We start from the raw sequence: 12,696 nt of genomic DNA, 5'->3' as shown, positions 1-12,696 counted from the left end.
CACAAGTAAGAGATACAGCTGGTTTCGTTACCTAGTATGTTGACAGTATCACAAGTAAAAGATACGGCTGATTTCGGTACCTAGTATGTTGACAGTAGCGCAAGTTAGAGATACGGCTGTTTTCGTTACCTAGTATGTTGACAGTAGCACCAGTAAGAGATACAGCTGGTTTCGTTACCTAGGATGTTGACAGTAGCACCAGTAAGAGATACAGCTTGTTTCGTTACCTAGTATGTTGACAGTAGCAGCAGTAAGAGATACAGATGGTTTCGTTACCTAGTATGTTGACAGTAGCGCCAGTAAGAGATACGGCTGGTTTCGTTACCTAGTATGTTGACAGTAGCGCCAGTAAGAGATACAGCTGGTTTCGTTACCTAGTATGTTGACAGTAGCACCAGTAAAAGATACAGCTGGTTTCGTTACCTAGTATGTTGACAGTAGCACCAGTAAGATATACAGCTGGTTTCGTTACCTAGTATGTTGACAGTAGCACTAGTAAGAGATACAGCTGGTTTCGTTACCTAGTATGTTGACAGTAGCAAAAGTTAGAGATACAGCTGGTTTCGTTACCTAGTATGTTGACAGTAGCACCAGAAAGAGATACAGCTGGTTTCGTTACCTAGTATGTTGACAGTAGCACCAGTAAGAGATACAGCTGGTTTCGTTACCTAGTATGTTAACAGTAGCACAAGTAAGAGATACAGCTGGTTTCGTTACCTAGTATGTTGACAGTAGCACCAGTAAGAGATACAGCTGGTTTCGTTACCTAGTATGTTGACAGTAACACCAGTAAGAGATACAGCTGGTTTCGTTACCAAGTATGTTGACAGTATTACAAGTAAGAGATACAGCTGGTTTCGTTACCTACTATGTTGACAGTAGCACCAGTAAGAGATACAGCTGGTTTCGTTACCTAGTATGTTGGCAGTAGCACCAGTAAGAGAAACAGCTGGTTTCGTTACCTAGTATGTTGACAGTAGCACCAGTTAGAGATACAGCTAGTTTCGTTACCTAGTATGTTGGCAGTAGCACCAGTTAGAGATACAGCTGGTTTCCTTTACCTAGTATGTTTAGAGTATTGCAAGTAAGAGATACAGCTGGTTTCCTTTACCTAGTATTTTAACATTAGCACAAGTAAGAGATACAGCTGGTTTCGTTACCTAGTATGTTGACAGTAGCACAAGTAAGAGATACAGCTGGTTTCAATACCTAGTATGTTGACAGTAGCACCAGTAAGAAATAAGGCTGGTTTCGTTACCTAGTATGTTGACAGTAGTACCAGTAAGAGATACAGCTGGTTTCGTTACCTAGTATGTTGACAGTAGCACTAGTAAAAGATACAGCTGGTTTCGTTACCTAGTATGTTGACAGTAGCACAAGTAAGAGATAAGGCTGGTTTGGTTACCTAGTATGTTGACAGTATCACAAGTAAAAGATACGGCTGATTTTGGTACCTAGTATGTTGACAGTAGCGCAAGTTAGAGATACGGCTGTTTTCGTTACCTAGTATGTTGACAGTAGCACCAGTAAGAGATACAGCTGGTTTCGTTACCTAGGATGTTGACAGTAGCACCAGTAAGAGATACAGCTGGTTTCGTTACCTAGTATGTTGACAGTAGCAGCAGTAAGAGATACAGATGGTTTCGTTACCTAGTATGTTGACAGTAGCGCCAGTAAGAGATACAGCTGGTTTCGTTACCTAGTATGTTGACAGTAGCGCCAGTAAGAGATACAGCTGGTTTCGTTACCTAGTATGTTGACAGTAGCACCAGTAAAAGATACAGCTGGTTTCGTTACCTAGTATGTTGACAGTAGCACCAGTAAGAGATACAGCTGGTTTCGTTACCTAGTATGTTGACAGTAGCACTAGTAAGAGATACAGCTGGTTTCGTTACCTAGTATGTTGACAGTAGCAAAAGTTAGAGATACAGCTGGTTTCGTTACCTAGTATGTTGACAGTAGCACCAGTAAGAGAAACAGCTGGTTTCGTTACCTAGTATGTTGACAGTAGCACCAGTAAGAGATACAGCTGGTTTCGTTACCTAGTATGTTGGCAGTAGCACCAGTAAGAAATAAGGCTGGTTTCGTTACCTAGTATGTTGACAGTAGCACCATTTAGAGATACAGCTGGTTTCGTTACCTAGTATGTTGGCAGTAGCACCAGTAAGAGAAACAGCTGGTTTCGTTACCTAGTATGTTGACAGTAGCACCAGTTAGAGATACAGCTAGTTTCGTTACCTAGTATGTTGACAGTAGCACTAGTAAGAGATACGGCTGGTTTTGTTTGCTAGTATGTTGAAAGTAGCACCAGTAAGAGATACGGCTGGTTTCGTTACCTAATATGTTGACAGTAGCACAAGTAAGAGATACAGCTGGTTTCGTTACCTAGTATGTTGACAATAGCACCAGTAAGAGATACAGCTGGTTTCGTTACCTAGTATGTTGACAGTAGCACCAGTAAGAGACACAGCAGGTTTCGTTACCTAGTATGTTGACAGACACACCAGTAAGAGATACAGCTGGTTTCGTTACCTAGTATGTTGAGAGTATTGCAAGTAAGAGATACAGCTGGTTTCCTTTACCTAGTATTTTAACATTAGCACAAGTAAGAGATACAGCTGGTTTCGTTACCTAGTATGTTGACAGTAGCACAAGTAAGAGATACAGCTGGTTTCAATACCTAGTATGTTGACAGTAGCACCAGTAAGAAATAAGGCTGGTTTCGTTACCTAGTATGTTGACAGTAGTACCAGTAAGAGATACAGCTGGTTTCGTTACCTAGTATGTTGACAGTAGCACCAGTAAAAGATACAGCTGGTTTCGTTACCTAGTATGTTGACAGTAGCACCAGTAAGAGATACAGCTGGTTTCGTTACCTAGTATGTTGACAGTAGCACCAGTTAGAGATACAGCTGGTTTCGTTACCTAGTATGTTGACAGTAGCACTAGTAAGAGATACAGCTGGTTTCGTTACTTAGTATGTTGACAGTAGCACCAGTTAGAGATACAGCTGGTTTCGTTACCTAGTATGTTGACAGTAGCACTAGTAAGAGATACAGCTGGTTTCGTTACCTAGTATGTTGACAGTAGCACCAGTTAGAGATACAGCTGGTTTCGTTACCTAGTATGTTGACAGTAGCACTAGTAAGAGATACAGCTGGTTTCGTTACCTAGTATGTTGACAGTAGCACCAGTTAGAGATACAGCTGGTTTCGTTACCTAGTATGTTGACAGTAGCACTAGTAAGAGATACAGCTGGTTTCGTTACCTAGTATGTTGACAGTAGCACCAGTAAGAGATACAGCTGGTTTCGTTACCTAGTATGTTGACAGTAGCACTAGTAAGAGATACAGCTGGTTTCGTTACCTAGTATGTTGACAGTAGCACTGGTAAGAGATACAGCTGGTTTCGTTACCTAGTATGTTGACAGTAGCAAAAGTTAGAGATACAGCTGGTTTCGTTACCTAGTATGTTGACAGTAGTACCAGTAAGAGATACAGCTGGTTTCGTTACCTAGTATGTTGACAGTAGCATCAGTAAAAGATACAGCTGGTTTCGTTACCTAGTATGTTGACAGTAGCACCAGTAAGAGATACAGCTGGTTTCGTTACCTAGTATGTTGACAGTAGCACTAGTAAGAGATACAGCTGGTTTCGTTACTTAGTATGTTGACAGTAGCAAAAGTTAGAGATACAGCTGGTTTCGTTACCTAGTATGTTGACAGTAGTACCAGTAAGAGATACAGCTGGTTTCGTTACCTAGTATGTTGACAGTAGCATCAGTAAAAGATACAGCTGGTTTCGTTACCTAGTATGTTGACAGTAGCACCAGTAAGAGATACAGCTGGTTTCGTTACCTAGTATGTTGACAGTAGCACTAGTAAGAGATACAGCTGGTTTCGTTACTTAGTATGTTGACAGTAGCAAAAGTTAGAGATACAGCTGGTTTCGTTACCTAGTATGTTGACAGTAGCACCAGTAAGAGATACAGCTGGTTTCGTTACCTAGTATGTTGACAGTAGCACCAGTAAGAGATACAGCTGGTTTCGTTACCTAGTATGTTGACAGTAGCACAAGTAAGAGATACAGCTGGTTTCGTTACCTAGTATGTTGACAGTAGCACCAGTAAGAGATACAGCTGGTTTCGTTACCTAGTATGTTGACAGTAGCACCAGTAAGAGATACAGCTGGTTTCGTTACCTAGTATGTTGACAGTAGCACAAGTAAGAGATACAGCTGGTTTCGTTACCTAGTATGTTGACAGTAGCACCAGTAAGAGATACAGCTGGTTTCGTTACCTAGTATGTTGACAGTAGCACAAGTTAGTGGCACAGCTGGTTTCCTGATAGATAGATAGATAGATGGATGGATGGATGGATGGATGGATGGATGGATGGATGGATGGATGGATGGATGGATGGATGGATGGATGGATAGATTTCAGTAAGGAATGCACATACATGGATATTTAAAATAAACAACATGTATAGTAAATTCAATTATACATACATGATATTATCAATAGCCATGACAGACACACCGAACCAAGGATGACACAAAAATGAGAAAACTCTTATTTCCATTGTGGTCCTTTAAGCTGGTAAAGTTATCTAATCTGTTCGCAGCAGCACACTAAAGTGAAATAATTGGTTAAGTGATCTGATTTGTTCGCAACAGCACACGTAAGTAACACAGCTGGTTAAGTTATCTGATTTGTTCGCAGAAGCACAAGTAAGTGACACAATTGGTTAAGTCATATCATTTGTTCGCAACAGCACAAGTAAGTGACACAGCTGGTTAAGTTATCTAATTTGTTCGCAACAGCACAAGTAAGTGACACAATTGGTTAAGATATCTAATTTGTTCGCAACAGCACAAGTAAGTGACACAATTGGTTAAGATATCTCATTTGTTCACAGCAGCACAACTAAAGTGACACAGCTGGTTATGTTATCTAATTTGTTCGCAACAGCACAAGTAAGTGACACAGCGGGTTCGGTTGTCTAATTTGTTCACAGCAGCACAACTAAAGTGACACAGCTGGTTCAGTTGTCTTATTTGTTCACAGCACCACAATTAAAGTGACACAGCTAGTTTAGTTAACAAACACGAGACAGTGGAGCCAATGTAAACATGCACGAGACAGTGGAACTAATGTAAACAAACACGAGACAGTGGAACCAATGTAAACAAACACAAGCCAGTAGAACCAGCAATGTAAACAAACACAAGATAGTGAATCCAGTGTAAACAAACACAAGATAGTGGAACCAATGTAAACAAACAAGAGACAATGGAACCAATGTCAACGAGAAGCCAGTGGATCCAGTGTAAACAAACACGAGACATTAGAACCAATGTAAACAAACACATGCCAGTGGAACCAATGTAAACATGCACGAGACAGTGGAACTAATGTAAACAAACACGAGACAGTGGAACCAATGTAAACAAACACAAGCCAGTAGAGCCAGCAATATAAACAAACACAAGCCAGGTGAACCAGTGTAAACAAGCACGAGACAGTGGAACCAATGTAAGCATGCACGAGACCTTGCAACCAATGTTAACAAACACGAGACAGTGGAACAAATGTAAACAAACACGAGACAGTGGAACCAGTGTCAACAAATACATGCCAGTGGAACCAGTGTAAGCAAACACGAGACAGTGGAACCAATGTAAACAACTCAAGCCAGTGGAACAAATGCAAACATGCAAGAGACAGTGGAACCAATGTAAACAAACACCACGAGACAGTGGAACCAATGTAAACAAACACAAGCCAGTGGAACCAGCAGTGTAAACAGACATAAGCCAGTGGAACCAGTGTAAACAACCACGTGACAGTGGGGCCAATGTTAGCATGCACGAGACCTTGGAACCAATGTTAACAAACACGAGACAGTGGAAACAATGTCAACAAACACGAGACAGTGGAAACAGTGTCAACAAACACGGGAGGTAGAACCAATGTAAATAACCACGAGACAGTGGAACCAATGTAAACAAACACGAGACAGTGGAACCAGTGTCAGCAAACACGAGACAGTGGAACCAATGTAAACATGCACGAGACAGTGGAACCAATGTAAACAAACACGAGACAGTGGAACCAATGTAAACAAACACGAGACATTAGAACCAATGTAAACATGCACGAGACAGTGAAACCAATGTAAACGAACACGACACAGTGGAACTCATGTAAACAAACACGAGACAGTGTAACCAATGTAAACATGCACGAGACAGTGGAACCAATGTAACCAAACACGAGACATTAGAACCAATGTAAACAAATACAAGCCAGTGGAACCAATGTAAACAAACACGAGACATTAGAACCAATGTAAACAAATACAAGCCAGTGGAACCAATGTAAACAAACACAAGCCAGTGGAACCAGTGCAAACAAACACGAGACAGTGGAACCAATGTAAACATGCAGAAGACAGTGAAGCCAATGTAACCTAACACGAGACATTAGAACCAATGTAAACAAACACAAGCCAGTGGAACCAATGTAAACAAACACGAGACATTAGAACCAATGTAAACAAATGCAAGCCAGTGGAACCAATGTAAACAAACACAAGCCAGTGGAACCAGTGCAAACAAACACGAGACAGTGGAACCAATGTAAACATGCACGAGACAGTGAAACCAATGTAAACAAACACAAGACAGTGGAACCAATGAAAACAAACACAAGCCAGTGGAACCAGTGTAAACAAATACGAGACAGTGGAAACAATGTAAACAAATCAAGCCAGTGGAGCCAGTGTAAACAAACACGAGACAGTGGAACCAATGTAAACATGCACGAGACAGTGGAACTGATGTAAACAAACACGAGGCATTAGAACCAATGTAAACAAACACATAACAGTGGAAGCAATGTAAACAAACACGAGACAATGAAATCAATGTAAACAAATACGAGACATTAGAACCAATGTAAACAAACACGTAACAGTGAAACCATTGTAAACAAACACGAGACAATGAAATCTATGTAAACAAACACGATACAGTGGAACCAATGTAAACAAACACGAGACAATGAAATCTATGTAAACAAACAAGAGACATTAGAACCAATGTAAACAAACACGTAACAGTGGAATCAATGTAAACAAACACGATTCAGTGGAATTCATGTTAACAAACACGATTCAGTGGAATTCATGTACACAAACACGATACAGTGGAATTCATGTACACAAACACGATTCAGTGGAATTCATGTTAACAAACACGATACAGTGGAATTCATGTACACAAACACGATACAGTGGAACCAGTATAAAAGATCCAACAGAATGGTCCTCTAAAAGTTCAAACACTTGTAAGCATCCTCAGACTGCACTTAGCGTTATTTAATGGCTCTTTATACTAATGTCATCATTGCCATGGAAACGTCATTTGAACTGACAATGCTTTTACTTTGTGAGAAATTACATACCCTTTAAAAGGCATAAAGACTTTCATCAATACCGGTCGTCTGGTAAGAATGCATTCTTGGCTTCGAGTGTTTCAATTTTGAAACATAAGCTAATGTCAACACGTTTTTTTTTTTATCTCATTGAGCAAAAACTGTATCGGACATCATAAATAATACGAACAAAAGAGAACAAAACTGAAAATATGATCATAAATATCGCCTTTTTTCTCGAAAGCGGATTCCAAGTATTATGATGTACAATATGACATTCGATGTCATGTTATTGTTTAAGTATGAAGATTCTCGGAAATTACATTTGATGTTCAGTTAATATTCTCAAAGGGCTTGCCTCTCCAAGTGATTTATTGTCTAGTATTCAATCAAAGATACAGATGCGAGTGGTGGCTGACTGACAATGGGTGAATAGATCAATGAAAACCATTAATATTCCCCCATTATTTTCGGCAATACGATGTCAAAGACTCCGAACAAGATCCGCAAGATTACACGGCAACTGTGTGCTCCATGTTTGCTGACCTTAGAAGCTGCAATTGTCTTTAAAGTAAAGGAAATGGCCGCCTGGACAGGGTCCGTATATATACCGTCTTTTCGTTTTTCGTTTTTTTACAGTTGAAAGTAAAAAACGAAAAAGGAACATACATTATCCTTTTTCGTTTTTCTAATGATTGAAGAGAAAACCCAAATTGATGGTTATAATTAAAAAACGGAAAAGGAAAAAACTAAGGAATACAAAACAAGGAAACTATTTATTTATACCGTTTTCTGTTTCTTCGTTATACTAAGTGTAAAACGAAAAACGAAAAACAAGCTATCTTGTATAAACCGTTTTTTCGTTTTTCGTTTTTTTTTATGATTGAAAGAAAAAAACGAAAAAGGAACATTCAAATCAGTTTTCGTTTTTCTAATGACTGAATAGAAAACTTAAATTGATAGGCTTTTTCTTTTCTATGATTTCATTTTTACTCACGAACATCAAGACAAGAAATTGATTCATTAATACCGTTATTCGTTTTTTGTTTTACAAAGCACAAAACGAAAAACGAGTGGCGCTGCAACTTCCTGTTTCACACGAACTTGATGACGTCACCATATATGTTAACGCCTACCAAAAGACATAAGGGGGGATATCAACAGATGCCTTTCAAAAATTTAACGTGAAGTTAACACAGATTTATTTTTGAGGTGAGTATTTTTATCGAATATATTGTAATATTTTGTACCTGCAGCATGATTTAATAATTCACCGAGCATTGGAGTACACGCCTTGTTACAATTCGGCAGACATGTAATCCTGTCAGCATGCCTAAATAAAAGTGAAAGTATTTCTGGAGTTTAATACGTTAAACAGTGACCTAATGTAGTTGCTGACATGCATGTTAAGTAGGATGCATCTTTCAACAATATTTCTTAGAGACTACACGTCAGAGTGCTGTTTTAGTTTATTGCATATATATATATATATATATATATATATATATATATATATATATATATATATATATATGTGTGTAGCATTACATTTTGATGTCAATAACAGTGGCGGTCCAGGAATTAATAAATGAGCCGGGGTGGGGGGGGGGGGGGGCACGATTGGGTTTGAAGGTTGTCATCCCACCAACTTGGGAATTTTGTTTCGCTGATTTATTGCAATGACACATTCTTAACAGTTTGTACTTTACAAACCTTCATTGAAGAATACTTTATAAACTCGCGTTCCTCCCTATCAATATTCAAATGGCATCAAATGTTAATAGGGAGGGTGGGGGATGGAGGTGAGAGAGATCTATTTTCAATCAAAAATGGTGCATTGTTGAGTATTTAGTACTATTTATTTAACAATAGTTTGAAAAAAAACGTACGCAACGTTACTTGACTTGCCGCACCGCCTCTCCAGTTGGCCGCCAAGTCAAGTAAAGTGCCCCCCCTCCTCCCGGCCTCAGGTATGAAAACCTTGATTCGCCAATGGTATTGACATCCGCCTCAGCTCGGTAAATTATTAAATCATGCTGCAGGTACAAAATATTACAAAACATTTGATAAAAATACTCACCTCAAAAAAAATCTGTGTTAACTTCACGTTGGATTCTTGAAAGGCATCTGGAAATCTCGGATCTTTAATATGTCGTTTAGTAGGCGTAACCATATATGGTGACGTCATCAAGTACATGTGAACTAGGAAATCGCAGCGCCACTCGTTTTTCGTTTTGCGCTTTGTAAAACAAAAATCGAAAAACGGTATTAATGAATCAATTTCTTGTCTTGATTTCCGTTAGCAAAATTGAATTCATGGAAAAGAAAAAGCCTATCGATTTTGGTTTTCTATTCAGTCATAAAAAAACGAAAAATGATTTGAATGTTCCTTTTTCGATTTTAACTTTTAATCATTAAAAATGAAAAACGAAAAACGGTATATACAGGATAGCTTGTTTTTCGTTTTTCATTTTACACTTTGTAAAACGAAAAAAACAGAAAACGGTATAAATAAATAGTTTCCTTGTTTTGTATTCCGTGATTATAACTAAAAAAACGGAAAAGGAAAAAACTATCAATTTGGGTTTTCTCTTCAATCATTAGAAAAACGAAAAAGGATATGTATGTTCCTTTTTCGTTTTTTAATTTCAATTGTAAAAAACGAAAAACGAAAAGACGGTATATACACGGACCGGGGATGCATTATTAAGCTTTCTATATATCTTTGTTGGGTGCACTAAGTTTGTAATGCATACATGATACGTGGATACCGTCTGTTCATTATGTATACAGGTGGTGAATCTCAGAGTTTTCTTTCGACATACTGGTGCGGCCACAGCAGACGGCATGAGTGTGCAGAAATGTTGGCACACAAGACATACATCTCCCTACACTGTGTGATATAGTGGTAAAGCAATCAACCACCTTACGGAGTTTCCTCGTATATACCCACGCTAACTGCTCGCAAACAAAAAACTTCCGGCATACCAGCCATAGCATTTTGTTTACTGTTTTCTTGAAACTAGCTTAAAGCCGCATTACCTATGTTAATTTCGATTTTCATATATATTATGTAACTATGTAAGCTCATCGTGCTTAAAATATCGATTTCGAAAATGCATCACTCTTTTACAATGTGTCTATAAAATACATGATATACGGTCACACGTTCAGCAATATAAACATGAACACAAAATGCTGATAACTTTTGTTGGCATTGTTGACAAAATCCACTGTATGATATCTGATTTTGAAATGTATGCATGTATGTAAACGCCTCTCCGGTCAAGAGACTGACAGAACTCCATGCTGCAACCGATCGATATCCTAATAGTTTTCAGTTTTTGTCTTTACACTGTTTTTGGATTTTTAACCTTTTCACTTTTTGGTATATTTCTAATATTAAAAACAATCACAATTGATGATCTGACTTACATATATGAAATGGGGTCGTTATTTGATTTTTCTTTATTTTGTAATGGCTGCGTCTGAGACTACACTATGAATCAACATCCATACCTACATGTAAGCATGTAAGCCAGGAGTTTGTGGAAACAACACTTATATAATTTATAGATCTAACAAGAACTTAAAATGGAAACATCGGAAGAAAATTGTTTGTGTTATAATTACGAAATCGAACCGCACTAGATTTATACACATGATATGATATAAGTCATGTCCGAAATTAAATGACTGAATATTTAGAAATCGACAGGTCAAAGTATATAGCACTCGTTTTAAAGCAGCATTATATGTGCTTGCAATGATACGAAAACAATAATCATTAAATAATCTCGCCGGCCTCTTGAACGGTTATCATTCCTCAGCTTCTAGCTGATAGCGAAGTGTCACGTGTCCACATCCCGTAAACAATAACCATAAACTCTCTGTTGTATACATGACGATGGCAGAAGTTCGTATCTAACATGATGTCACAATTACTGTTATCCAACCTGGTAGTTTACCTCAAATTTGACATTTAATAATACAATGTATAATATTATATAAATATTGCGACCGTACATTTTATTTTGTCAGTGTTTGAATAAAGTCAGTAATTCTTACCTGTAGTTTATGTGTTTCACAACACACTAACACTTTCTATAATATAAGAAAAATGTTAGTTGGTTCTTTACAGGGGCGGCTCCGAGATGGGCATAATCTATTGCCGACATTCACCCCTCCCTCAGAAACGAAATTTAAATGGATTAAAATGTTTCCAAGGGGGCAGGGGATTTAAATGATTTCTAGTCCGAAGTAGTGCATTTTGAGCGTTTTTTATTACTTCTTTCTCCGATATTGACATAAAACGTTACTAAGTGCTTTAAGACATGTACAATCTACTAGTTTCTACCATTGGTTTGATGTACAATTTGTGAACATTTAAAGACAGAATACAATTTTACAAGATACACTTATGCTTGACTATGGTTTTACCCGCCTCTTATTCAAGAGTTTTCGAGAATAATAGGCTACGAAATAGGCTTGCACGGATTGTAGCTGTATTCACAATCCACCATAACAAAATATAACTACTAAGCTAAAAAAAAATAACCTAATCTCTTTCAAAGATAATTACCATGCACGAGGGTGTAAACACAGAGGCAGCAGCACAGCATGGGTGGATTGTTTAGCCTCTGTAGAAAGACGGGCCTGCACGAGTAATAGCCACATCGTGTCTCCACGGGCACCTGCTTGCTGTCACGTGTCCCTTCCTGACGTTCGTGCTCAGGAGTCACGGCATCGGGGTCAAAATCGCGGACTTCAAACAGTGTTCTGTCATGACCATCCTCAGTTCCTGTTTCGTACTTCTCTGGGTGGTTTTCGCCTTCAACTTCTATATATTTATCTGCCATTCTGACAAGTGGTTTGTGAATAAAAATAGCCTGTACAAATTGATTCCATATTATTCCAATTAATTTTGATTATACTGACGTAATGTGCATCATACGCTGGCATAGATATCACGGTTTACCAGAACATATCCAGTAAAACTTCAATAATAAGGCACAGTGGTTAGAACCAATTGACTGTCCACATTTTCAGTTATCACACATACAAATATCCCTAATTCCAAGAACCTTGTTTACATGAACAAAAAGCTGTAAGTGATTTTTTTATATCTGCTGTTTCTCGCGTTCATTCAACATAACAAGGATATGAGGAAAGCCAGTCAAAGCCATGTAGAACAAGCTACGTCAGCGCATTGATCTCTCAGAGAGTTATTATCCCCACTCTGTGAGCCTTATTGGAATA

General features: G+C 38.4%; 1 protein-coding gene across 1 annotated transcript in view; it reads right to left on the bottom strand.

The window, feature by feature from the left end:
• Positions 1-12,696, bottom strand: part of LOC128214555 (solute carrier organic anion transporter family member 4C1-like) — a 105,224-nt gene extending 92,528 nt beyond the window's left edge. Inside the window, exon 1 of the mRNA XM_052921085.1 lies at positions 12,020-12,696. Coding sequence (XP_052777045.1) covers positions 12,020-12,296 — 277 coding nt within the window. The 5' untranslated portion in view covers positions 12,297-12,696. The remainder of the gene's footprint in view (positions 1-12,019) is intronic.

Source organism: Mya arenaria, chromosome 13 (genome assembly GCF_026914265.1).
Source record: "Mya arenaria isolate MELC-2E11 chromosome 13, ASM2691426v1".
NCBI classification, from domain to species: Eukaryota; Metazoa; Mollusca; class Bivalvia; order Myida; family Myidae; genus Mya; species Mya arenaria.
The sequence above is the reverse complement of the archived record's forward strand: the minus strand, read 5'-3'. Positions and strand labels throughout refer to the sequence as shown.